Raw genomic sequence first — 26,262 nt, forward strand, 5'->3', positions numbered from 1 at the left:
TATCTGTGCCTGTGGTCAAATGTTAAGACGAATAATGCAAAATACGCCATCCATTATGATTTTTTGATGCCGTAAGTGTGCTTTCACAGGCAAACTTTTCTCATTTTAACATCAATTAAAACTATAGTTAGAGAAAAGGGAAGTTTTATAATGGCTTACAAAGCAGCTGGATATGTCGAAAGTAAACACTTTGCACACCGTTTCCTCCAACAACAAGAACACTGCACACAAATTCCAACACTATGCATAGTCAAAACATTCGGAGCTAATTTAGCCTTGTCTAGGTAATATTTATCTGGCTACTAGATCATGACTGGTATAATGTAATGATTCTATTTGCATTCTTTGCCCTTTATTTGTCAGAGGTCTGTTTGGTGTACCGCCTTCCTTATCAGCAGGATAAGCCGCCTGCGAGCGATGGATGATAAAGGAATACAGGTGAGCGAAAGGAATCGTTACATTATAATTGCCCAGGAGAAACGCATACTGTCTGTACTTTAACAGAAATTGTTTCACCTATCCCCAATACAAAATTTTTGAACTTTTAATATAAGCTCAATCGGTTATAATTGACAAACTGTTTCAATAGGGTGTAACACCAGAATTGCTGACACCTTAAATGGCAAGCCCTTTCTCTTTTAATCTTGTATGGTCAGATAAGAAGAAACATATTTCAAAATACCAAACAAGTGATGCAGACAACTACTCTACTGACATTAGAAAAATCGTCATAATTCCCAATTAAGTTGCCTAGAAATAAACATCAACAATGCTATTCATGCATAATTTCTAAAGAAATAGTATTCTCAGTCAGGTTCACAGAGTGAAAAATCATTACAAGCTACACAACCTCGGATGATAAGCAACACATCCAAATGACAAAGAGCATGCAAAAGGCACTGAAAGAGACACCTAAGAAGCCTTTATATTTTCTTGTGCATTTCTCAACGTGTTCACGTCAGTTTAACACTCGACCACTACAAGCCCATTGTTTTGGGCATTTCCAGGCACTGGCCATGCATGCACAATCATTTCCACTGTATCCCACCACCATATATGCATAGACGGTCTGGTATGCACATGCACTCAATTGTTGCCTTCGGCAACACAGGAGGCATTAATGTAGTGAAGCACTGTGGTAGCACAATAAATATGCACTTCAATAATAAATGTACATCAAATGGGGCAATCAGTGCAGTTAACTCATACTGCAGGCACCACTAATTCATTTCACCAATAAATTTCACTAACCCAAAGAACAAAACACATCATAAAGATCCATCTATTCTACAGATGAGTGAGCTGCAGTATAGCAAGAGGCAAAACAAAAATTGTGCCATAAGAATCCTTCACAACTCAATTCAACTTCACAATGTTGTGATGTTAAAGGGACACTAAAGCGAAACAACAAATCAGTTTAGGCTAATAAAGCATTGTTTGAGAACACTGCAGGCAGTCATTTCAAAATAATAGTTAAATTATTAGATGAGGCAATGGAGGTCAAAGTATCAGTATTTGAATTTCGCGCCGAAACCCAGATGCCGGTACGTCAGTGTGACGTCAGGAATTCCAAAGTATGTTCTTGCATTTGGGCGCATTGGCTGAGTAAAGGTTCCCGAAAATCGCAATGTTTAATATTTGGTTCCTTTAGAACACAATTTAGTCAATCTGTACCGCTATATAATTAAGTAGGCCGTAGAAGATGCCATCAGAATGCATGACGTCACACAGGTGCGGGAACTTCAAGGAGGCGTCGCCACCCGTCTTTCGTTCTTGCACTTTTTCTGGCTTACCAAGTGTCTTATCGTAGTAAGAGTGGTGTTTTTGGTGTCCTAGAGAGGTAATTTACTGACGCAGAAGAAATCATTTGTCTCTTTAGTGTCCCTTTAAGCACACAGAAAGTTGCCCATTCAAATAGCTGCCACTGGCAGCATCATAATTTGTAACGCTACTGCTGTGGCACGCATGTTTACATTACAAAAGCTAGTAACATCATTGGCATGATGGAATGCCAAAATGTTTAAAGTCAACTCCAACCAACGATTTCCTACACTACCCTATACTACAGCACTGAAGCCATGTCACAAAAATTAAACTATCACAGTCTTATTTTAGAACTTGAGGAATTAACAATACATTGTTGTATGTGATTCCTTAAGTGCACTAAAGGAGTGAAATTTGTACTCTACTCTACAAAAGGCACCGCTTAATGATTATGCTCGTTACTAAATCTAGTCAATGTACATGCAATTTGCACTGCAAGAAGCTGCACACAAGTTTCAGCTGCCAGGCCTTCAGCCCACAATAGTATCAATTCATTTTCCTGGAAAGATTCCACTTCAACCAAGTGGAATTTTGTTTCATTTCATCTGCTGGCAAATTTTTTTAGAAAGCAGCTTTTTGAAAGTCAATCTGAAAGTTGTATTCAATATATAATAAGAAAGGATGGGGCTCTTCATAACGAACTAAATTAGTCAATGAATAAATTACAAAAGCGTCCCTTCTTTAACAGAGACTGCTGATGGAGTAGAAGCTTTCCCGCAGAAGGCAAAATAAAGCGAACAGGAGCTACAGATCTGTGGATTATTACAGAAGTGTGTTATTAGCTGATCATAACTCACCACCAAGTCCACGAGTAGCCTTGGGCAGATGTTAAGGTAGAGGCATTTAGAGGGAATTGTCACCTCTGCAAATCAAATGAGAAAAGTGAAACTGGTGAAAAAGAAGTTAGTGCACTAAAGTTATGCAGTGAAATGGGGACTACTGAGACAAGACATAAGCACCTTGGCACATCAACCTTTGGTATATAATTTTTTTCTTCATCTTTCTTTACAAGAATATTCATAATTAAAACAAGACTATCCATGGATAACGAAGCAGGACTTTGTGCAGTTATGTGGCAAAGATTTCTTTAAAGAGTACAACTACATTCCACCTAGTTTTGCTCTTGACCAATTGTGAAGTTACTCGAGTGCAACATCAAAAAGTGTCGGTTAAGGGGAACAGCATGGCCAAATAAGTAAAGATATACATATATAAATAAAATAAATAATTACAGAGGGCAATTTAATCTATCACTTAATCTCCCGCGAAAATTCAAAGCAGTAAAACAAAAAAGCTGCAGTTTTAGAGACGCATTCATCAAAGCCACATACTGACACCTACCATGAAACTTAAATAATGAAATGCTCTTTTTAAGTTTCAGGTACCAATACCAACATCCAACACTAATCCACGATCACAGACTGATGAAAAGATGCATGCAAGGCATGATGCTGCATAACTATCATGCTTGCACAAAATCACAGCACAAGCACTCACTTTAATTAAGCTGCATTCAAGCTACTGCAACTGCATTCCACAACAACCAGCGCATTATGCTTAGTTAGCGGCCTTTCGCATTTGCGTTACCAAAGCAGCAGCCAGATGCAAGACAACAATTATGTCTCACCATCTTTCCAATGCCTGCAACAAGTCTCACAGGGCAACACCTATGAAACACCCGAAAGCAGGTGCAAAATGTTAGAGCAATGTGCAGGCACCGAACAGTGTCAGCATCTTTCAGGCACTGCGACGCGTACGAAAAGACGGCAGCAACAAATCAGGAGCTCCGAATGCTCGATTTTGTCATACTGCGTTTCACGCACATTTGGAGACGCAGGAGAGAGGTAATCGTAAGCTATCGCCAACAAGAGAATTGTTTTTACTTGTTAGTAACGGCGGAAACACAGCGGATGCTTAGATCGCGTGAAGTGTACCCAGGCGTGGTTTTCACAAACAAATGTTGCTCTCCTCCCGAAACAAGCTCTGCAACAACGCGTTAGCGGTTTATAAACAGTTGCTCGAAGTATCGGAATATTGACCGCTGCGCCGCGACGCGTCCGAAACACACCACCGCCTATGCATCACACAGGAGCCAAGCAAAATAAACACAGATCCACAACAAAACTGCCGCCGAGACCAGCGCGTCCCACCCACGTAAAGTACTTGTCAGACCAATACGTATGCAAGCAGACACATCTTTCTGTGCCGCCGCTTCCAGAGACCACATCCGCTCTGAGAAAAAGCTCCGCATTCCGCAGAATATAAAAAGGACGAGAAAAGGAAGAGAAGCCTACGTTTCGTGCGCCCACGGCAAAGCTACCGCGGAAATGTGCCGCTTTTCTCGCTCTAGAAGGAAGCAAAATAAACGACTCAAATACACGATGAAGGTGCTCAAACAAAAGCGAGTGTGCGAGCAAAGCAGATTTCACGAGCCAGATAACGCAAACCGAACGCATACACACGCACACACAAACATACAGTTGTAGGGATGCTGCTTGCTTACGGTTGGCGGGAGCGGTATTAGAAGCAAGTGATCCGTGCAGTTACGTGATGCGATACGGCGAACTAAGAAATGCGACGGCTTTGCAGGCTCCTGCGTCGCTGTCAATGCTCGTATGCTGTCCCTGCAGGTCGGCGGCACAATCAAGCTTGACCTGCTGGGCCACAGTAATTAGCTCATGAACACCGATGACTACGATCGTGGAAGAGGCTGCTCATTTGGCAAGCGCCCGAATAAAGAAAATTTGAATCAGGTCGCACGAGACGACATTTCAGCTAGCTCGTGATACCAACGGCTGATCTCATCCGAACAGATTATTTCGAACGTTATTTGGCACGTGCGAAGCGCCTGACGGGCTCACGCGGAGACCGATTCACACGAGCGAGCACGAGCAATTCGTTCCTTATAAAGTCACAATACAAGGCAAACAGCATTAAATATAATATTCACTACCGCACACACACAGCAGAAGTCTAAACTATTTCTGCTTGCAAGGTGTTTTTGTGGAAACGCAAGGCAGCAAAGTGCCACAGACAGAGCGAAAAACCTCAAGCAGCGGTTACACGATCGAACGCCGACTGCTAAGAGATTTTTCTACTCAGAGCACAATCGAAACGCAAACCGGCAAAACGCGGGCATTTAAAGCATTCGTATCTCTCACCTGGCTGAGTAATAAAGCATCTGAGCGCGGCGTCCGAAGATAATGCTCGGAACCAGGAGCAACACCAAAAATCCTGATCTCAAGCTTAGCCCTAAATTTTTGCTGGCTAAGACATCAACCTCATCAACAACCACCGAATCACCGAATCCGCTACTTCCCTATTTTACTGGGTCACGTGAGCGTGTATGAACCAATCAAAAATGTCTATGGGACTCAGTGTTGCTACATGCATAAAACTCTATGGCTACATGGCATAGGTGGTTACATTCTGCCAAAAACCAACCAAAAACAAAAACATTGAATTGCTCAACCTCTTTAATAACACTGTCAGGACGTAAAACAATAAAAGTACATAAATATTTACCAGTTTTATTGTTATTTAAATATTTAAATACTTACTTATACTTATTGTTAGTTAAATACAGTGTGCAGCTTACCTATAACATAAACAGAGGTGGCCACTTCCCAGAAAGCGCTGTGTACTGGTCTGAAGCAAGCACGAGGGTTAATTGTTGTGACTACATATGTCTGTATACTTGAGGGTTCTGCTGTTTCTGCATCCTCCATGTGTTTCTGTACTGTTTGAGCGTGTTTGAGTAATCGCGGCATCGAGTAACAGTGTCAGTGGTGTGGTACTGTACCTGTTGCAAAGTGTTTTGAAATTTTCAAACTAGTTATGAAGATCGCTGTTGAAGGTTGTGCGCACGGCGAACTTGACAAAATTTATGAAACTATAAAAGGCTTAGAAAGCCAGTACCATTTCACAGTACGTAAATATTCTGCGCAGTCTTAAAAGTACAGGTGCTGAAAATATAAATTTCTGTGCTTTCGTTCCAGGTAGACTTGCTGATCATCTGTGGCGACTTTCAAGCAGTTCGAAATGCTTCTGATATGGACTGCATGGCGGTTCCTAGAAAATATCAAGAGATGAAAGATTTCCATAAGTAACCATTTTTCCGTTGCTTTCTACCAGCTCCGTTGTAATTGTTACCTCCCTATTACGAATTATTTGTGGGATGCACAAACGTTGCGAGGTAGGATCTGGAGGACATGCAGCCTATGAAGTGTGTGGATGGAACAGATTGAACTGAATATACAAAGCAGGCGCAAGCAACCAGACGACAAGAGAGACAAAATGACAGCACAAACGCCAGTTTCCGTCTTAATTGTGTCCTTGTTTCTTGCGTCTGTTCCTTATATTTGTGAATCCTTACCAACTCGCTCAGCTTTCTGTCGTTTTGCGTGGATAGCAGTTTGATGCATTAAGACGTGCCGCGTTACAAAATGATTATTCCACGTATGTGTGAGGTCTATGCAGAATGTGCCCGCATTTTGAACTACTCGTAGCCCACCGGGGAATTATACTCTACGTATATGTAGAGACTATATTTTTTTTATTGCTGTCTGACATGGAAGTCAATCTGATTGTCTCAGCATAGCCATGATTTGTGCTTCTGCATTTTCAGTACATGTAATGGTCACTGCTTTTATAATACTGCTTACGACTGGGCATAGGTACTACTCAGGGGAGAAGAAAGCGCCACTTTTGACCATTGTAATTGGTGGAAACCATGAAGCTTCCAACTATCTGGCTGAGCTGGCATACGGCGGTTGGCTTTGCGAAAACATCTATTATATGGGTAAGAACTATAAGAAAGTATGTATAACCTTGGAGTATTCATGTATGTTGGAGCTTAACCTTATTAAAGTTGTGCTTAGATTCCCCAATGGCTGCTAAATGGGAACAGCAGAATGAAAAAGTGAACCAGTCTAGGGGAGGATATGTATATTTGAATGGTGGGAACAGTTAAATCTTAGAATATGAAGAGAAAGACAATTGAAGTGTTGCCCATCTTTTCTTTATCTTTGGCTGTCTGCAATGTTGAAGTAAGTGCCTATTAATTCGCCATTTTTTTCATCTTGCTACTATGCTTGTGCACCAGACTGACAATGGTCGAAGGTGGCACAATGCAAAGGACATGCATTAAAATGCATGTCTTTTGCCAATCTTTTTTTTTTTTTTGCCTGCATGTGCAGTGATAAAATTCTCAGACTTTTACTTTAAATATGTAGATCTTTTTCACATTTTTCACATAAATGCAAATAAAAGTATGACATATGTGACAGGCAAGTGACACTGTATTGCAACTCACTGAAGCTGATTGTTGCCTAACAGCAAGACATCTGAAATAAAACACAGACACACAGAAGTCAAGGAAGAGCATTACCACTTGTATTTGAAATTTAAATGTGTTGAGCAACTTGGGGCCAGTTTTGGTGCTGAATATTTGAAAGCATATGTTTGCCAAAATTTCACAGATAGTGTTTGCTTAGTTAGGAGAGTGGTAATCTTGATTTCTCATGTAAAGCCCAAAAATCAGTAAGTATAATGTTGATTAGCAAATTTTAATGTCATATTTAATTCTTTACCTGATGTGGGTCTGGTCAAATAGTGTAGATCTGATTTCATAAAAAAAGCTATAACTTTATTAAGAAAAATCTGTAGAGTCTTCAAAAGATTGCTCATACATGGAACAGCCGAGTTGTCAGCAGAGCCTATGATAAATTTATCCAAAATTGCTGTTTCATGTTTTTCATGCTTTATGAGTAATCCTGAGGGAGATACAATATTGCAACCAGTAATGCTATAGCTAAATGCCACATCTCCAGCAGCCTGATCTCTGCTAGGCAGCATTTATGACAGCAAGAAAGCCCTATACATAAACACCCCACACACCTTCATTAGTTTTCTACTAGGAGTAAAAAGAATGTGTACATGCACTGTACACTGACACATTCCCACTTCTTCAGTACCAAGTGCTGTATGCATGTAGTGCATGAATACATATGACCAAGTGACAGTCTAGAAGTGTTAACATGGGAGCCTCCATTCTCGTGTGCATTGGTTGTATATTATGATTACAACTATGTTGTCTAGTCCCACTTGAACATTAACCGCTTGTGAAGCATGCATTGTGCACAGTGTGCATTGTATCCAGTATTGTCAAAGGGAAATAAGCTAGTGTAGCTGAAGTTGCCTATAAAATAAGTCAACAGTGACTAGATTTTTGATAAAGAGGCTGAAAAAAAAAATGTATTTGGTACTCCTAAACAGTCACAATGTTATTATGTTGTAATATTGGCAACTGGAAGGCACAAGTCTGCAGGTATTGGGATCACAGGTACCAAAGACTAGCTGACTTGGTGCCCACATAATTGATGGTCAGGTTCATATAGTTTTCACTTATATAACTTTAGTCATTTGGTCACAATGCCAGAAAAGCAACTGGTCTTTTTCTCATGCATGTGTTTTATACAAATTAAACAACTGCAAGGCATAGCTAACATACAAGCATCTGTATGTCTATGCTGAGTGTCATAGCCTAAAATTGAACACACAATTTCCTGTGCCACATTTGATGTCTGCATGTATGCAATGTTCAGCTTTTGAGATGAACGGCTGAAATGTACAAAAAATTGTGATTTCGTTTAAAACATTAACTTAATGTGCTTAATAAAACGTTCTTAATATTCATTAACTTAATATTAACAACACTCTTCTGGCTAGAACATCCAATTCCATTTGGCCTCATTTAAAAAGATAAAAGGAAACTCCGAAAGGAACTGCCACTTGTCAGAACACTGTTAATTTTGTCATGCATGTCATGCATTATTGCCACCATCAGCAGTTACACTGGAATGACTATTCAAGTGTCTGCTAGGTAATGCAGAAGCAGATACACAATACTTAGCTTGCCAGAAACGGTAATTGCTTCCTTGTTTTATGCGTATTGAGCCATTCCACATGCATATTGTCGGAAAAGTTGAGATTTTTAGATGCATTAACTTAGCTTTTGGTGGTGAATTTAGTATGACCCAGTTTCTATTTCTGCTTTTAGTGGGGTGAGGAGACTTCTTTCTTTTTTTTCCTTGGGAAGCAGTAAATATGATTGTCTGAAAATAATGGCATGAATCTTATGCTTCAGTGGCCTGATAGTGCTTTGTGCCCTGTGGAAGGTTAACTGCTTATTACTTTAAATTCTGTGCATCTACCAGTGTGCATTTGCACAAGTTATATGTTCACTGAAGGCATTGATACTCGACAAATGCTTTACATTCAAACCACTAGAAAGGTTTCAACATTCTGAGTAAACAAAAGCTCTCTATAGCTCATATTATTATAAGTATCTTGTATAAATCTTGTTGCTCTACTTACCGCAATGAGCTCACAGATTCAAGCAGAAGACTGCACGCTCTCATTTGTAGAAGCAGAAACTGAGTCGGCCTCCTCACTCATCAAAGATGATTTAATAGATGTTACATTGCTGTTGAGTACATAACCATTAATGACAGTAAATAATGTGCACACACATGGTGTGGAATTGCTGCAGCCTGCAGCGGACACACTACAGGCTAAAAAAAGAAAGAAAGGTGGTTGGCAGCAGTGGCCTCACTCATCAAGGATGATTTAATAGATGTTACCATGACGTAGGTAGCATTACCACTAATTACAAGAAATTATGTGCAGGCTCTGTGCAGATGCACAGGACGTGGAACTGTTGTAGCTTACAGCAGAAGTTCTAGAGATTGCGAAGGGGGGTGGGGGGGGTGCTGTGACAGGAAGTTCCAGTGCAAGCTTTAGGATTTGCTTAAGGCTTACAGAGGCTAGGCTTGGGGTAGAATGAAGGCACAGCTGTAAACAGGAAACCAAACGTTATTGCTCTGTGTCAAACGGCCATAACTGATAATGCTTCACATAAAAAAATATCCTGTGGGAAAATATTTTCTGGACAGTGCCATGGAATTGACACTTGATAACAAAATTTCTGACTAAATTGTCATTTCGAGGCATTTTAAGGTAGTGTTACTCACACAGTGATCTACATACACATGAAGATCCTCTAAAGACATGCAATGCAAGATTCGTGTTCAACTAAACTTATGACTTTCACTTCATTTCTGGCATAAACATGGTTTCTCTCCTTGATGAAAGAAAGTCGCAGTTTTGCCCAAAAAGTGAAGCACTGATTGTGATAGCAAATTATTAAACAGCTATACGCAGTACGAATAGTTTATTAGCTGTATAAAGTTCTGTAAACACTCGCTTACTAGCTAAATTAACAAGCACATTGTCACGCGCACGCAGGCAAACATGAACACATCTCGCTTGATGACCGCAGATACTTGCTGTCAGAACACTGGTTTGGTGATGAGTGGCAAGCAAATTCCCCTTTGTGCTGCCTCTCACTTCAATGCAAACCAGATGTGCGATAACAGAGCACACACGAAACCATCAGCTATCTCAGGTCGGCTGGCCTTCGAACCCACCACATATTGCCTCTAAGATAGGCCGCACTCAACCGTGCCATGCAGAGCCACGACAGCAGTAGAAGCAGAGGCGCATACTACCCAGCCCTGTTCCCCCATGCTAACACTCGTACATCTCCCCACTCCCCTCCCCTTGCGTGCAAGAAGATGCCACCACACCTAGCCACCATCCTTCTCAGCTCACCCTCGCATACTTTCCCTTGCACCTACAGCTTGCGGCGCGCGGCCATGATCTTATCACACTTGGACTTTATACGAAACCGCACGGCAATGCCAATGATGACGACGGAAATTCGCCTGGAATTTCAATATAATTGCTATCGCAATAATAGTGCAAGCAGCATATAAAGGGCCTAAAATATAGCCCTGGCAGAATGAATATTGCCATGCTTTTAGTTGTAATAGTTCCAGGGGCCATGTTCTCAACTGATCGCTTTTGGGCATACTTTCACCCTTGCATTATGCCTCACTGAAGTAAAGGGTGTTCTGTGTGCTGTCTTAGACAGTCAGTGTCTGATGGAAGTCTGACAAGTAATCAACTCTGAATTTAGTCCCAGAATGTGCGTCTAGTTTTCAGCCACATTCGCTTTTACTGTGACAGAAGGTAAAAAGCTCAAAGCTGGGTTTGCTGTCTCCATGCAGATGGCCTTTCTCCATGCAGATGGCGTAACAGCAGAAAAATCCACTTCCTCTGCTGGAAGTGCGCCATTAGTACTTTGAAAAATCATCTGTTTATTGCCGTTAAGTTTTGAATTTTTAGAGATAAACATATTACATTGCATAGAGATAAACAAATTACATTGCATAGATATACTTTTATTTCCGCTTTGCCATGCTGGAAGTACTTCAGCTGTGATGTTGCACTTGGAAAAACGATTAGATTGCTCACACAAATGACAATGCTCACCCATTTTGTGTAGAACAGATGGGCTTCAGAGAAGACATGCAGAGAGGTGTTGATCTGCATGAATGTATTTGTTTATAAATTAAAGGTTGACACAGGGTGTTTAAAGTTGACCCGTGCCGTCCACAAGGACCTTACCAAGTTGATGCATTCATGCGCAACTGTAAAGTTCGTTTCGTGGTCCCATAGTTATTGTAATGAAGTCAGTTTTATTATAACTGTCTGTCACTTTTTAATAACATTGCAGGATCTAATTTAAAAAAAGAAACTACCGTAAAAATTGTGCCACAATATTGCCATTTTATTAAGGTGCTCGAGATTCGAGTTGGTCAGCTTTAAAGTAGCTTTCTTTCCCACTAACCTCCTCCAAAATCCAAATTTTCTGTTTCAAAATAAAAGTTCTCCTGCTCCAAAAAGTGCTGTGAAAGCTGTTCAAGCTGTCATGCCCCAGCTTAATGGAAAGTGGAATACGTAACGTAGCCAACAAACCCATTACATCATTAAATATTTTTGGTCATCGCTTAAATTTGTAACTCAAGTACCGACTGAATTGGTCAGTATTGCTTATGTAGGGGGCCGTCAAGCCCATTAGGAAACGTCAGTAACCTCTGATGTCTTTGCCTTGACATGCTCTCCCTTTTCAGGTTATGCAAGTGTTGTCAGTGTCAATGGCATAAGGATAGCTGGCATCTCAGGAATATACAAGGGCCACGACTACCTGAAAGGTGGGAATTGCAGTGCTGTCACATAAGAACAAAACTTGAGTTGCTTTTCTTTCAGGCCACTTTGAGGTCCCACCTTACAACGATTCCACGAAACGAAGTGCCTACCATTTGCGAAACCTTGAGATCTTCAGATTGAAACAGGTGAGAAACAGCAGCACATTTGCAGTTGGTTTTTTTTTTATTCAAATGTTTTAAAGCCACTACATACGTAACTGGACTTCCTACCAAACTGTATTCTGGGGCCCATGTACAACTTTTGTTACTCCCGAAATAAAGAGAAATAGTGCTGCTCAGTCTCATGAACTTTCAGGCACCAGACATGCCTCAAGAGCTCTGCCACAGAAACCAGCAAGCAGCTTCAAAATCTTGTACAAATAGTGTACATTATCGCGAATAGACGCAAAGGGAGCAAGCATTTATCTGACACAGTTTGGCACCATCCGCAGCTTTCACAGGGCCCTTAATAAAAAAGTGATATCTTCTGGTTCTTCCATGTGCGCTCTTTCCCTGCTTTGCAGCATATCACAGAATTAATGTATTTGCACAAATATAACCTGACCTTTTTCCTTGAAATTTACGGCTTCGGAACGTGTCTCGTTTTATATATTCAGTTTCATAACGCGAATATAACGCATTTTAAAAAAAAATCACAACCTTAAGCAAGATAATCGCCGCTGTTGTACAGGTCTGTCAAACGAGCAGTCTTCAAAGTTATGCAGTGAGTCACTAAGTAATCCGTGAAAGGCTGTGCCGCGTTCGGTTGCATTGCGGGCATTTCTGAAGTGCTGTCTGTCCAAAACCTTGGTGGGTGTCATGAAAGATGACGCAACTCTCACCGACAGTAACAAAGACGCCAGCACTTATCCTTTTACTTTATTTTGCAACATCAATTCGCATTAAGATGAATAAAGCTGTGCAGCCATCCACTTTTTTTACCGTTTCCTAATTGTTTGTGGCATCACTTCGCATTATAATCATTATATATTATTTTAGCGTGACAGCGTTAAGGAACTCGTGTAGCAGAAAAGTCGGCGTCGGTGGCGTTGGCCATGAGCGAAAAATTCCGGAAGGCAATTCATAAATAAAAACAACTTGCAAGATGGGCTGGGTGGGAATCGAACCAGGGTCTCCGGAGTGTGAGACGGAGACGCTACCACTCAGCCATGAGTTGGATGGTTCAACGCGGGACAAAAGCACCTCCAGTGAATGCGGTGTTGCCTTAGAAACATGCCATAGAAAGTTATACTGCGGTGTATATCGGTAATTATGAGCATGTAAATTACAGAAGTCGCAGTTAAACGAGTAGCGAAGTATGTTTCCGCTACATTTCTTCTGCGCTTGGCGCACACGCAGGGCCATCTTGCGGCAAACACAGAAGACCCCCTCCTCGCAATATGCACGGCGCTGCCCCGACAGGTGGCGCGCCACTCGCCCGCTTCTCCCCTTAGTCTCGTCAAAAGCATGCCAAGCGAATGAGTTGGCGGTGCGAATGGGGTGCGATAACACTATTGCGTTCCACTCTTGAAGGCAAAGCTTAAGCGTCCTCCAATTTCTTCTTTTTCTGAGCCCTAAAGTCCTTTCTCACATTATATTTGTGTTTGTGTTGTTTACATGCAAATACGGTATTTGCAGCGTTCATAGAAACATTTTTTTTTAACTTTGATAGTGTAACTGTATTTAGCTCTTGATGAATGTACTATTTACTTATTTAAAAATATGCCTTACAGAGCCCAAGTGGGGGATGTGATACAGGGGAGGTATACCAGCTGACCGAACTAAATGTTGCCTATTTATAGGACCCCTATACATCTCTGAGCTCGAAGGCAAGCGAGCAGTTTCTCTCTTTTTTTTTTGCTATCCTCCCCATGGATGCTCTGTTCCTCGTCACATACTTCTATAGGAAATACGTGGACACAATATCAGTGCCAAACGCCATATTGGTGCTCTTGCTTGAAAGCACCACCACTTCCACTTATCAGGACTCCACACACTTGGCTAGATGCTGTTGCCACTGCAAGTGCAGTACGAGACACTCCACACAAGATCAGGCTATTGTACACAACAGCCAATCAAAATGACAAGGAAGAGCAGTCGTGCAACTGCGTGGCAAAGGCATGCTAGCAGACGGAACGGAACTGATGTAGACCAACTGACTGCTCTTACCCTTGTGACATCACGTGCATTACTATGTTGGTGTCATGATACGTGAAGAAAGGACCACAAAAAGCTGGAAAGAGGAGCGCATAACTATTTTTAATCATCAGAGGTGGTTTAGGAGTGCTCTAAAAAACATGGAAGGCTTTACGTGAATGGCACTCACTGTAGTTGATGGCCGTTGTCCATGCTAGTCAGGAGTATCGTTTTCATTGTGGACAAATAATTATTTAATTAGGTTAATTATCAAACTTGAAATTAACTTGTTTAATAAATAAGTTGTTGGTGCAAAAGTTGTAGGGGATATAGAAAAATGACCGAAAACAGTGTTTAAAGCAACATAGGTCTTGTGCGGCCTTTTTCTGAACAAAAATTAAAACCTCAGAAATTTGATAAATACAATGTGACAATGTGTCCCTGCACCAGCGATAGCAGCAGTCTCAAACGTAAATCATCATCTGGCATGCCATGCTTCTTGCGCACCTTCAAAACCACGGCTTCACGTTTGATAAGGACTGAAGATGTGCATTGAAACATGTCATGGAAAGAGCATGGCCGCTCGATCCTAGTGTGATAAGCTTCGCTTGTATGGGATGAGATTGGCGTTCGAGAGAGCTGCAATCCTTGGTGTGTGGACACATTGTCCATGGTATATTTTAAATTCGCAGGCTTTCTTATTTAGCTGGAAGAAAGGACTATGCAAGACCTAGGTTGCTTTAAATGCTGTTATTTACTATTTCTCAACATCCTCGACAATTTCTGCACCGACTCCACATTGAATAATTCAATTAATTAAATGTTAGCTACCTAATTAAACTTAATTATTAGAGCACAATTAAAAAATGCTCATGGTAGACAATGCCCATCAACAAACAGTAAGTGCCATTCGCATGAAGCCCTCTGCTATTGTATAAATTCTTCACAACATTCATTTGCAACAGCTGATACATAAAAACTCTGCAATGTAAGCACCCTGTATAAAAAATTTAAGTACAGTAAGTGCACTCTTACCTACTAACATAAGAGCAAAAATAAAATACATTAATACAAGCAAAGATAACATTTGAACACACAAAACACACAGCAGATAAAAAATCATAAAAACATATAAACATAGCACATCTTAGCAAGCAAAAATAGCACTTCAAGGTATATGAGTAAAGCAGGCTATGTGTGCTTATACAGGGTGCGCATAGGCTCTTGAAACCCTTGAAAACCCTTGAAATTGAAAAGTATGTTTTCAAGACCCTTGAAAGTCTTGGAATTCTTTTTTTCGCTTGAAACCCTTGAATTTCTTGAGTAAGACAATCTAAGACAAATTTCATGACCCGCTTTTTATGGCGGGTCAGCATGGACCCAGCAAACTTCCCATTTTAGAAACAATGGTACAGTAAAAAAAAATAGTGTGAGCTGTTGTACCCGCCTACATGCCACATACGTGCCTTTGACCCGCACACCCTGCACGGCACGCCTTTGTCACCCCCTTCCTCATCGGTGCTGTCGGAGTAGTTTTTCGGAGGAGTGGAAGGGGATGGGAGAAAGGTGCACATTGCTTGCGATACGGCGAAGTCATGCCGCACTGGTGGCTCAGAGCAAAAGCGGGTGTGGTGGGCTTGCATTTTTTTCTTCACATCGCCCTTGTGCCATATCTTAGAGGTGATTGTGCCGGGTGTAAAGCCTGGGTGAGCCAAAATGGCTGATAGCATCATCCCACTGCAGTGCTGGGTGATGCTATCAGCCGCAGTGGCGAGTGGACGCAAAAACTTTGCAGGCTTCGTTTCATACCGTCGACGTAAAACATCATCGACACGGTATGAAACTGTATCTTTGGCCACAGCCTCTCAAATTCAGCGAAATAATTTTTTTTTCTTCAGTGAAATTTGTTATTTGAAATTTTTTTCAGATTGCATGATAACGAGAGAAACGTTTTATGGTCACTTCCGTGCAAGAAAATTATATTAGCGACTGTACTTGCTTACTTGCATTACAGCTAATCCAACACCACCTAGATGGCATAAGGCCTGTTCACTCCGGTCCATGATGTCAGCTACCTGGCCCGACTGCCATAGAATCTAAGGCGGATGCTCCCAAGTAGGGAACAGTGATTCTGACGTCACTGATTTCATCACGCCAGCCTTGTCAGTGGAAATTTGGGCCATGTAGCGTGACGTCATGAATTGGAGCAAACAGGCCTTGTGCTATCTAGGTGGTGTTGGCTAATCGCACGCCTCTCTTCTTTCTTTTTTTTTTCGTGCATGTGCATGGGGTTGCTCCGGATGAGTTTTCGGCGTACAGGTGACCAACATATGGACGGACAAATCAGCTAGCCATATACAGCTTCGCTGTAAAAATTGCCACATTTGGGGCCGCTCTGCTCCTTGAAAAAGCTTTGAAGGGGTCTTGAAAGTAATTGAATTTCCTTAAATTTTTGTCCGACACCTGCATGAACCCTGTTATAGAACATGTTAATATAGTGTCGACAATATTTATAAAAATGAATTATACACCTTTTAAAGAACACACATTTTTCCCTGCAGCTGGCGGAGCCCATTGACATAGTGATTTCACATGACTGGCCACGTGGAATTTACAACCATGGAAACAAGGCAAGGTTGTTGCAGCAAAAAAAGTTCTTTGCTGCAGAAGTTGAAAGCAATAGCTTAGGCTCTCGTCCAACTGAGGGCTTGCTTGAACAGCTGAAGCCAAAGTACTGGTTTGCTGCACATCTTCATTGCAAGTTTGCTGCGGTGGTCAGTCATGAGGCAAGTTTATATCTCAATTTTATACATCTTTTCCAGCATTAATGTACTTGTATTATGGAACAGGATGGAACATGTACGAAGTTCTTGGCACTGGACAAATGTTTGCCCAAGCGAGACTTCCTTCAAGTAAGACCCACAACTGAGCAGTCCCTAGGTTCTCATTGGACTGTTGCATCTTTTGTCTATTTTTACAGACTTTAGACATACCAACGTCAACTGACGAGCCTCCAAAGCTAAGCTATGACTTAGAGTGGCTGTGTGTACTACAGTTAACTGACCATTTACTCAGGATTGATTCAAAAAACCACTACATGCCTGGGCCAGGATGTGATCAACGGTAAATAGCGTTTACTGCATCTTTAATGCTTTATTGTAGCTAAATATAGTGACCCTAATACTGTTTCATTTCCCATTATCCATTATCATCTAGGTGGCAATTCACACCTACAAAGGAAGAGAAAGAAAAACTTGCAGCGACATGTGGCAGTGATTTGCTGGTGCCTCTTAATTTTCAGCAGACTGCTTCTGTGTATATGCCAGGATCTGAACGCAGCCCTGGTCGAGTGAAGCCCCATATCAATCCCCAGACCGAGAGCTTCTGCAAACGATTTGGACTTCGAGATCCACTAGCCGAAGCTCTTGATCCTCGGCAGCAATCATCGCCACTGGATATTTCAGGCTTTTTGGGAACGGAAGATGTGACCAATACTACCATGTCATCACTCAATGAGTCTGAAAACTTAGGCCAGCAACAAAGCCCAGAAACAGATTTAGATGATGAGCCAGTGCCTTTACATGAGATGAGTGCTGAAGAAAGGCAGAAAATGCATACATTAGAATTTGGAAGCCTAGTCTGCACAGCAGAAGACAAGAAAGAGCTCTTTCCAGAGTTGATAGAAAAGACTGAAGATGTCATACTAAAGTCTGCACCATCCTCTTCTGGGAGAGTAATGAAAAGAAGAAACCAGTCTATGTACACAGAAAGTGAAGAAACGGACAGTTGAACAGCTTGCATTTCTGTCATTAAATCAACAACCACCTTAGAACTAATCAAGATCATCGTTGGTGTTTCCAAGTTCCTGACTTTTAACTGACTTCTGTAAAAAGTTAGAATGGCCATATCGCGTCCCTGAGCTTTGATACCAAAAATGTCTTGCACAACTAAAACCTGATCAGCACTTACAAACTGTGAGTACTGCAGTAAAAGAACAGTGCTGAACATATCACAGCCTGCTTGCCTGCTTCACTAGCATACGTCAACTTTGCAGTCTGTCAACCCATTAACTGTAAGCTTCAGGAATTGGCTCAACATATTGTGACACACTGGAACAAAAACCTATAGATCAGCAGACTTGTGCAACCTTGCAAAATCATAAACCAGTAAAGCAGGATCTTCTGAAACAAAGAGGTTTTGGTGCCCAGTGTATCCCATATTGTAGCATTGGTGCTGCTTCCCACCAGACTCGTTTCTTGTTCCTGTGGAAATTTTTTACAGCCCTCTTGCACCATTTTCCTGCCTCTACATGCAATGCTAAACCATAGCTGTGACACCCAGCTTGCAAGAGAGTATTGTAAGCAGTTGTGGATGCACAACTGCTTACAATACTCTCAAATGAACACTTCAGAACTTAGTTTCAGTGGTTGATTCTAACTGTGGAGAGTCTCCAGTGCATGCATGCAAAGTTTAAAGCAGAAATGCCTAGCCATTTGCTTACAATTCCAAAACTTGTATCACTGCTCAAATGGATGCTCCTTGACGGCTCTGGAAATTTTCAACAGTACCCGCAACGCACCTACAATTTTGAAATTTCTTCAGCACACTCCTCCTAACAAACACTCTAATTCTTAGTGTTTTATCTCAATATGCCAACACTTTGGAGAGGGTGGACACTTTTGTCCCTCAGCAACCATCAAGAACAACCCCAATCAGCACAAATTTGATATAAAGAAGCCCAAAAGCTGAACTGCCACAGTTCAGTTGTGAAACTGTTAAATTTATCTGGCATGTTTATTCAGAGAGACTTTATTCCTACCTAGTTTCATTTTAGGATGTGTGATAGTTCTGACAACATGCACTGTTGAAAACCCCATAGGGCCTCCAAAGTGCATTGAACAAAACTTTGTTGATTTCCCACACCTCCAATAACTCTTCGTATCTTTGCCCACACACCACGCTTGACATTCTCAATATTCCCCCCATGCTTCATTGCACTAGTTCCATAGTTCACTGAATTCCAGTCGACATTTTGTGTGGACATTCTCCACCACATATAATTGTACTAATAGTCTAGCAGTAAATTCGAGCATGTTCCAATTAGCTGTGGTGGTCCTTAGTAAAACTGGCATTAAATGCATCTTATATGAAGGGTGCACTAAATGATCAACCACTGCTTGAGAAATATCTTTCAATAAATATGTTGCCTTGAATAAAAAATGTGGTAAATATCTACAGTGCTTCTGCTATCACATGGTAGAGCATGAACAAGTTCATTGGGGATTTTTCAATGTGGTTCTGTTCTACTCGGTGGCAGTTGTATTAACTTAAACCTTTCACTGCCACTCTGGTGCCCACCCTTGTACAGCCCCTGCCACTCCCGGTTACACTCGTTTTGTGTTTTCAGCACAATCCCTGCCTCTCCAGAAGCAACTCGTGCAAAAAATGGCATTGTGTACTTGTGCCATCTATGGAGAGGTCATCTAAACACGCCAACACCTTGTGAGTTAAATTTCCAACTATAAGTGGAACAAATGTCTTTGTGCTCTGTCGCAACAGGGCAGCCATGGCAAACCAGTGTGGTAGGTCCGTCCAAACCTTGACAGGCAAAGAGATTTATAAATACTTGATAAATAGCGAATTGAAAAAAACTGATGAAGTACCAGTTTCTATGTAGCATGAAATGTCCGGTGAGCCAACAAAAGGAAAAAAAAAAAAGGCCGGAACTGAGTGTCGGAAGGGCATTCATGGCCTTGACCAGTGTGGCATGTCCGTCTGTCTGACAGACAAAGGAATTTGTTAACTATTCATAAATACTAGCATTGGAGAAAACGGCCACAAAAATCAGCTTCTATGTGGCATAAATTGTCCACTTAGCCAATACACGAAAAAAAAAAGACGGGCTGTGTTGTGTAGCAGTCGGAAATTGCAGTTGAAGGGTGAAATGAAGCATGATGTACAGAGAGTGCCATCTGTGCTAGTAATGAATCGTACAAGCTTAAATAAAATGCAGTTAGGCCTCGATATAATGAAGTTGGTGAAATTGGCAATTTGCTTCATTATATGGAAATTTCGTTGTACTGAAATTCCAACTGTCTTTATGCAAATAAGTACAGTCGCTGGTGGATTTTCTTACCATGAAATGGACCGCAAAACTTTCCAAATTATCGCATAATCAGAAAAAGCAAATTTGAATGAAAAAAAAATTAATTTGTTGAATTGGGAGTTGGCGACAAAACATACGGTTCCCTGCCGTGTCGATATGTTATCCGTAGTACGAAGCGAAGCCAACCACGGTTTCGCGTTGCTCCGCCCCCGCGACTGATAGAGTCATGAATGCTTTGCCTACCTCTCCCTTCAGCGAGTCGCCGAAACTCAAGATTGCGAATCCTCCAGTACTAAACGCACGGTGAGACAGTGCACACGATGCCACGCCATCTCGGCACGCCTACTATTTGCATACTCGACAGATTACCTCCTGCTTTTATCTCTAAAGCAGTAGGTGTGGGCTGCGTATACGCTCGAAAAGGAGATGCGCGCCAACCTCCCCCACTTTCTCCCCCTCGCACGCGCTTTGTCGTATTGCCGCAAGCTCGCTGCCCTCCTGCCCTTTCTCCTTCCTTGCACATGAAGACAGCGCTCATCAAGCAACCATCTTTCTGGGCTCACCCTTGCATGCTTTCACTCGCACCAAAGTATACAGTGCATGAGGTGTAATAGGATCTTATTGAACTTAGACTTTATACAGAATTCGATGCTGCCTCCGCTTCGGCGGTCTCCCTTGGTTGCGTGGTGCATGAGTTGACAGGTGTGTTCGAAAGCAGCTACTTGTAATCCAACCGTTTGACCATCTGCGTCTGTACAAGTTTTCATTTATTGTCTCTGTATTCGTTCATGGGTGCCAGTGAAATTTCGCTATATGAAAATTGTGTATAAACACTTCGTTATACTGAAGTTCTAAATACACGGTGTTCTATGGACAAAATGTTATAAAAAGTTATACTTCGTTATAGCGAGAATTTTATTATAGCAAGGTTTAACTAATTGTTTATGAAAGTGCTAAAAAATGTACCCCCTGAATTGATTTTCATACACCTTTGCCATTCCGTGGGGCAAATTCTTTCCTGCAGAAGTTGATCTTGTACTCTATGCCTGTACATTTGAATGTGTTAATGAACCGACTGGACAAAGGGCACCAATTGTTGGTCATATTTATAGACACTTTTCACGGTGATTCCGTGGGCTCCGCCATGTTTGATCACGTGGCGATGCATCCATCGCTTTCCTCAGCTGCCTCCATGTTTACAATGGAAGCACATGACACCTGGTGCGGCTCGGCAAACCTCTATTTCGGTGCATATTGTAGACGGTGACTGGGTGCACGATACAAAACTATGGCCACAGCTTCAGAGGACATGTGAGCACATTCTAAGCTCATTACACCTTGTCCAAACGGCAGGAGCCATGTACACAGTGCTTGTACTAAAGGCGGGGCTAGAAATGCATTCCAAGCTGTCCAAACTTTCCGCTTATGAATTAAATCGGAATCAGTGTGTTTTGCTCTTCGTTTTTTATTCGGCAAACACTTTCACGCAGCGGCTTGTCTTGTTTCTGACTCTGTAAAGTTCCTCGGTGTGGTTGCTATCCGATTGTTTTTCTTCCCAATCGCTCATCGGTGCACTCAGTTGTGATAATTTGTTCTTTCTGCACACAAGGGCCAGAACATAGGTGTTCTGTACTTGGCAATAGCTCGTAGCGAAGAAGTATCACTAGTCACCCGCTTACTCTGTGGGCCGTCGCAAAATGATCGGCTTCTAACATTCGTGTCTTATGGCGTAGTTGCCGTCGCCCATGCTTCAGTGTTGATTCAAGTGTGCGCCCATTAACTTATTCTTGATACATTGGCCATAGAGTGGGTGAAAGCTTGTGAGTGAGTTGGGGTGGATGTGTGTAGATAACAATCAAGAAACTTGCTATGCCAGGACACGATGCTACTCCCTTTAAGTGGTACTCACTCTTGCTGATGTTCTGGGGTTGAAGCCTTTTCTTTGAAGGTCAGCGATACAACACTGGCAGATGTGTCAATTGTTTGTCCTCGAGGGAAGCCATACATCTTGAAGTACTGGCAACACAGACAGTCGTAGCAACAGTCCATGTATTTGGTCACGCAGATTCATTCCATTCCTTAATATGCCAGTTACTATTGTTTCAGCCAGCTACTGCACACGTCTTCTCTCTAAAGCTCCACATTTTGCAGCATGAATAACACACAGTCTGTTAGCGAACACCCAGTATCATTTTCGACAGGTGATTGCACAGCAGCAGGACAAAAGCAGTAATGGTTTTGTATTCGTGCACTTTCACTGAGGTAATGTGCAGTGTCGAAAGTGCCATCTTGTTCCTCTAGAGCAAACTGTTCCACGAAAAATGGCAACAGGCCAAAAATGGGTACCTCTCTGTTCTTTTAAAAATTGTTTGCATACCAAACGTTTGGTCATGCAAAGGTAACCATAAGTTGATGTGTGCATTCACCCATTTATTTTGCAACATCTTGAAGTTTTGTTTTCATAATATGTTTCGGTGCAATTCCTTTAGCTGCTTATACTGTTTTTTTTGGGGGTTTTTTTTTTTGTACGGCAACAGATTTTTTTAAACTTGCATCACACATATGGCACAAGTTGCCTGTTGGGGTGTATTACTGGAAGAGGCAGACATAACCTGCATGATAAATTTAAATGCCCAGGTTACAAATTTAAAACGTTCACTAATTCACTTTTTAATTATTCAGTTCAGAGCACATGTTGCAATTGCAAAATTGAAGGCGAGCAGTAGTTCAGAAGACTAGTACTGCTTTTGAGGTTCCATTGATTGTCCCAAACCACTAGAGGGATGCCTTTGAGAAACAGCTGCAACGCTAATGTATATCATAGAACATTTTGAGGATGAATTAAGTGGTGCTAGTCTGATTTGAAACATGTGTCATAATATGAACTAAAAGGCTAATTCATAAATATTTTTCATTAGCTACCTGGGCAGAATTGACTCGTATTGACTATTTCAAAAAGAAAGGAGACACATGACAAATGAACATGCCATTTATTGACCTTGACCTATTGAAACAGTATTTCACCACACTGCAGCAATAGACTGCAGAGCAAATAAGTTAAACTAACGCCTATTGAAGTCTGCAGAAAAACAAACATTCTGCATGACAAGAACATTACATTAAAAGCAGGAAGAAGCATTCATTTATGCTCACAGCAGATAAAAATTACAGTAGATGCACAGTCTCATGTGTATCTTCCAAGCACCATAGCTCTTAGTAATGGGCCAACCTGAAAAATTAAGAGAAAACTTTGATCATGCAACTTTTTAATAATGCATACAAGTGTTAAGAGGTGGTTTATGCCCCTCCTGAAGAAAAATGTTTTGTGACATGCACAATATGCAAAACACAGTGAGACTTTAAACAAAGAGCATATTATGCTAAGTTAAAAAGTTACCTTTAGATGAAATATATCCATTTATTCCAATGTACCAAAGCCAAAAGAAAGATGCTAGTAACCCAGATTTTGGCAGATATTACAGGTCTAAGCAACAGTAATAGTATAAATTGTTCCATTGTTACACTGCACTTCACCTGTGCTTTGCAGTACTAGCACAAGTTGTACCTCATGTCATACAGTAGAGGTCCCGAAACTGTATTCCAGGGAACCAAGTGGTTCGGCAAGCACTCCAATCTGGACAAAGCCTGTTATGCCAACTTTGTCTGCCCCATGGCCAAAAATTTATAGTCGAGCTGGTGGCACCAGATCCTTGGGGCCAAGTTTCCATGGTGAAGGACCATGACAGCATTTGTGTTATGCTGATACCACTGTTGGTCACGTTGCTTAGTAGCACTGGCAAGACGGTAAAAGCCGTCATGACTTTTTCCATTTTAAGGGCTAGCAAGTTTGCTTGGCATGCCTGCTACAAATTCACTGCTGTTGGCCGACTAGGCGTGCAAGTACTTAACACATAGACCGATTATATGGACGCCCGATTTTCTGGACCTGCTCAACTATATTACAACTTTGCCGTATTACCATTATGTGTCCCTAGAACCAATTTGTGGCACCATACAGTATTTTATTGAACTTCAGAGGTGCCATTTCATTGGTACAATATTTTTTGGCCTTCCAAGTGCCATTTGGCAGTTAAGCCAAATCTTGCATTAACTAGGCAGCTAGATATAACTTTAAGTAACTGACTTGCCACTAAGGGCAGTGAAACTTCTGTCAAAGACAGTTGAAATGGCATAGGCACACAGGAAGTCGCAAGTTTCCTATACAACAATGAAGATGTGTAGGAATTCAACCTTCACCTGTTCAAAATGCGCACAAAACACAGTGTGGCTTCAAGCATGAAGCAGGCCTCGGGTTGTGTCACAAAACTCTTGGAAGTGGTATCGCAAACCAGAAGTATGTACGCCAGTCAGCCCTGTGCAGTGGTTATGAGTTATGAGTGTTGCTGAAGGTTGGGAATGTGCTCCCAAATCGATTGTTCCTACCTTTTTCAATCTGCACATTCTTGCAATCAACATAGGGCAAGCTTAGCCCTTTGCTGTTGCATCTCTACAAATGTAGTGTGTTGCTTGCTCTCTTCTGACATCTTATTGTCATGGTCAGCTTTTGGTGGCATAGTCACCATGTGGTCTGTTTCTAACGCCCCAGCCTCATCAGCCCCTACATAAAAATCTACAGCCGTCATAATCCCCCTGTATGTTCCACTGTCGGATTGGATTGGAAAAACTTTAATAGATGTCCTGCGTAGCGCAGTGGGCGTCTCCCACGCAGGGATCTTTTGAGGAGCTGCACTAGCCTTATCGATGTGCGTGTCACTGGTGTGCGATACCACTTGATGTAACCATTGTGCCTGTAGCATGGCCCAAATCCATGCTGCACTTGGTGCAGGTTATGAAATATCGCATTTAAAAATCTTGCACTTAATTACTTGCTATACACTCTGTATACATGCTGGGGCCAGCGCGTGCTGACAATCGGCATGGGTGGATGCAGGCGATGTGGGACGACAAGATGTGGAATGATGCGACGGTTCAAATGGTGAGAGCTGTTGTGACTGAGTGCTCAAAGTAGCATAGTGAGCAAGGACAGCTGCCCGCAAGTCCTCGTAGAAGTCGAGGCTGGGGGGTGGCAGCTGGAGCCTGGGACCTTGATGATACGGAAGTGGCTGTCCAGCTGGATGAACTGCATGTCTGGCATGTCGATGTAGAATTCCCAGATGACCTACAACCTTGGGACGTCTGCCAGACCGTGTGAGGCCACGTCACCCTCGCCTTGGTAGAGCCGGTGCATTGACACTTGCATGGCTAGGCTTGGCCGTTCGGTGTCGCCAATTTGCGGAAAGCATTGCAGAGAGGTATCCACCGTAGCCACGATTTATTTAGATTGGCCAGCCATGGTGCCGTGGGATCTCGGAAGCGGCAGGTACCGCGACTGCTCAGGTCAAGCGTGCTAGCATGTTCTGTTCTCACGCTACATACATGAGAGCAATCTTCTTGTTCACCGGCTCTGGAGGCAATAGTCGTGCTGATACAAACTAAAGCTCCATACCATGATTATTGGGTTGACAGATATGCATTAAAGGGCCCCTGAAATGGTTCAGAAAAATTTTGCATACGAGTAGGGTACAGCTAAAGTTAATCATTCGCACTATAATTCGTGTGAGGCGTCTCATATTAAGAGAGCTACGGACAATTGCAAGTTACCCTTCTCCATAGTAATGCATTTTCTCCTCAACTCGTTCGCCGAGTGATCGGGGCTAAGCTCCGCCTTCACTGGCTCTGCGTCATGATGGCACATCGTGTTGTCGACTTCCGGTTTTCTAGGAGTGAGCAGGCGAAGCCTCTCCAAACTGTCCACCAGCTGCATGGCAGTCGAACTCAAGTGAGAGCTATCGAAGCAGCGTGCATTGCAAGCATTCTGTCGCAGCGCCGAACGTGTCTGGTATTCTGGTAACCACAGGTGAGCTGGGTGTTTCGATGGATGGCTGGAGGCATAAACTCAAGCTGACTTTAGCGTAGACGTACGTGAGCGGCCTGCTCGGTCTGCACAGTCCAGCCACCCGTTGGTGGAGAGCTTAACCAGCCAAACAAAGCTCTAATGTTGCTCTAACCAAGTGTAAAACATTT

At 42.1% G+C, this 26,262-nt stretch overlaps 3 protein-coding genes across 6 annotated transcripts in view; 1 reads left to right on the plus strand and 2 right to left on the minus strand.

Moving 5' to 3' along the window:
• Window positions 1–5,156, minus strand: part of Pkn (serine/threonine-protein kinase N) — a 178,157-nt gene extending 173,001 nt beyond the window's left edge. The window contains exons 1-3 of one of the 3 annotated variants that reach the window (XM_075699861.1): window positions 4,986–5,155; window positions 3,452–3,491; window positions 2,622–2,686 (exon numbers count right to left, since the gene is read on the minus strand). The gene's annotated coding sequence lies outside the window, so the exon portion shown is untranslated. Of the gene's footprint in view, window positions 1–2,621; window positions 2,687–3,451; window positions 3,492–4,985 lie in introns of all 3 variants that reach the window. The other 2 variants (XM_075699852.1, XM_075699868.1) reach the window with 2 other exon arrangements.
• A 345-nt stretch (window positions 5,157–5,501) lies between these two features.
• ldbr (lariat debranching enzyme) lies at window positions 5,502–19,303 on the plus strand. The gene is made up of 9 exons (XM_075699892.1): window positions 5,502–5,751; window positions 5,823–5,929; window positions 6,501–6,625; window positions 11,862–11,942; window positions 11,998–12,083; window positions 16,634–16,858; window positions 16,922–16,984; window positions 17,053–17,195; window positions 17,289–19,303. Exons 1-9 carry the CDS (start codon window positions 5,662–5,664, stop codon window positions 17,860–17,862), a joined length of 1,494 nt encoding a protein of 497 aa, XP_075556007.1. The 5' UTR covers window positions 5,502–5,661; the 3' UTR covers window positions 17,863–19,303.
• A 3,848-nt stretch (window positions 19,304–23,151) lies between these two features.
• The window catches only part of LOC142588307 (hypoxia-inducible factor 1-alpha inhibitor-like), a 46,904-nt gene continuing 43,793 nt past the window's right edge, over window positions 23,152–26,262 (minus strand). For both annotated transcript variants that reach the window (XM_075699906.1, XM_075699914.1), the window contains exon 7: window positions 23,152–23,407. In XM_075699906.1, the coding sequence (XP_075556021.1) occupies window positions 23,363–23,407 (45 nt within the window). In that variant the 3' untranslated portion in view covers window positions 23,152–23,362. The remainder of the gene's footprint in view (window positions 23,408–26,262) is intronic.

The sequence above is a fragment of the Dermacentor variabilis genome, chromosome 1 (genome assembly GCF_050947875.1).
Source record: "Dermacentor variabilis isolate Ectoservices chromosome 1, ASM5094787v1, whole genome shotgun sequence".
Classification (NCBI taxonomy): Eukaryota; Metazoa; Arthropoda; class Arachnida; order Ixodida; family Ixodidae; genus Dermacentor; species Dermacentor variabilis.

Excerpts from the sequence above, each read along its gene's own strand:
- ldbr (XM_075699892.1), top strand. The coding sequence starts at position 5,662 with ATGAAGATCGCTGTTGAAGGTTGTGCGCACGGCGAACTTGACAAAATT. Across the intron at positions 5,930-6,500 it reads GAGATGAAAGATTTCCATAA|GTACTACTCAGGGGAGAAGA; the intron begins GTAACCATTTTT and ends GACTGGGCATAG. Across the intron at positions 6,626-11,861 it reads CGAAAACATCTATTATATGG|GTTATGCAAGTGTTGTCAGT; the intron begins GTAAGAACTATA and ends CTCCCTTTTCAG.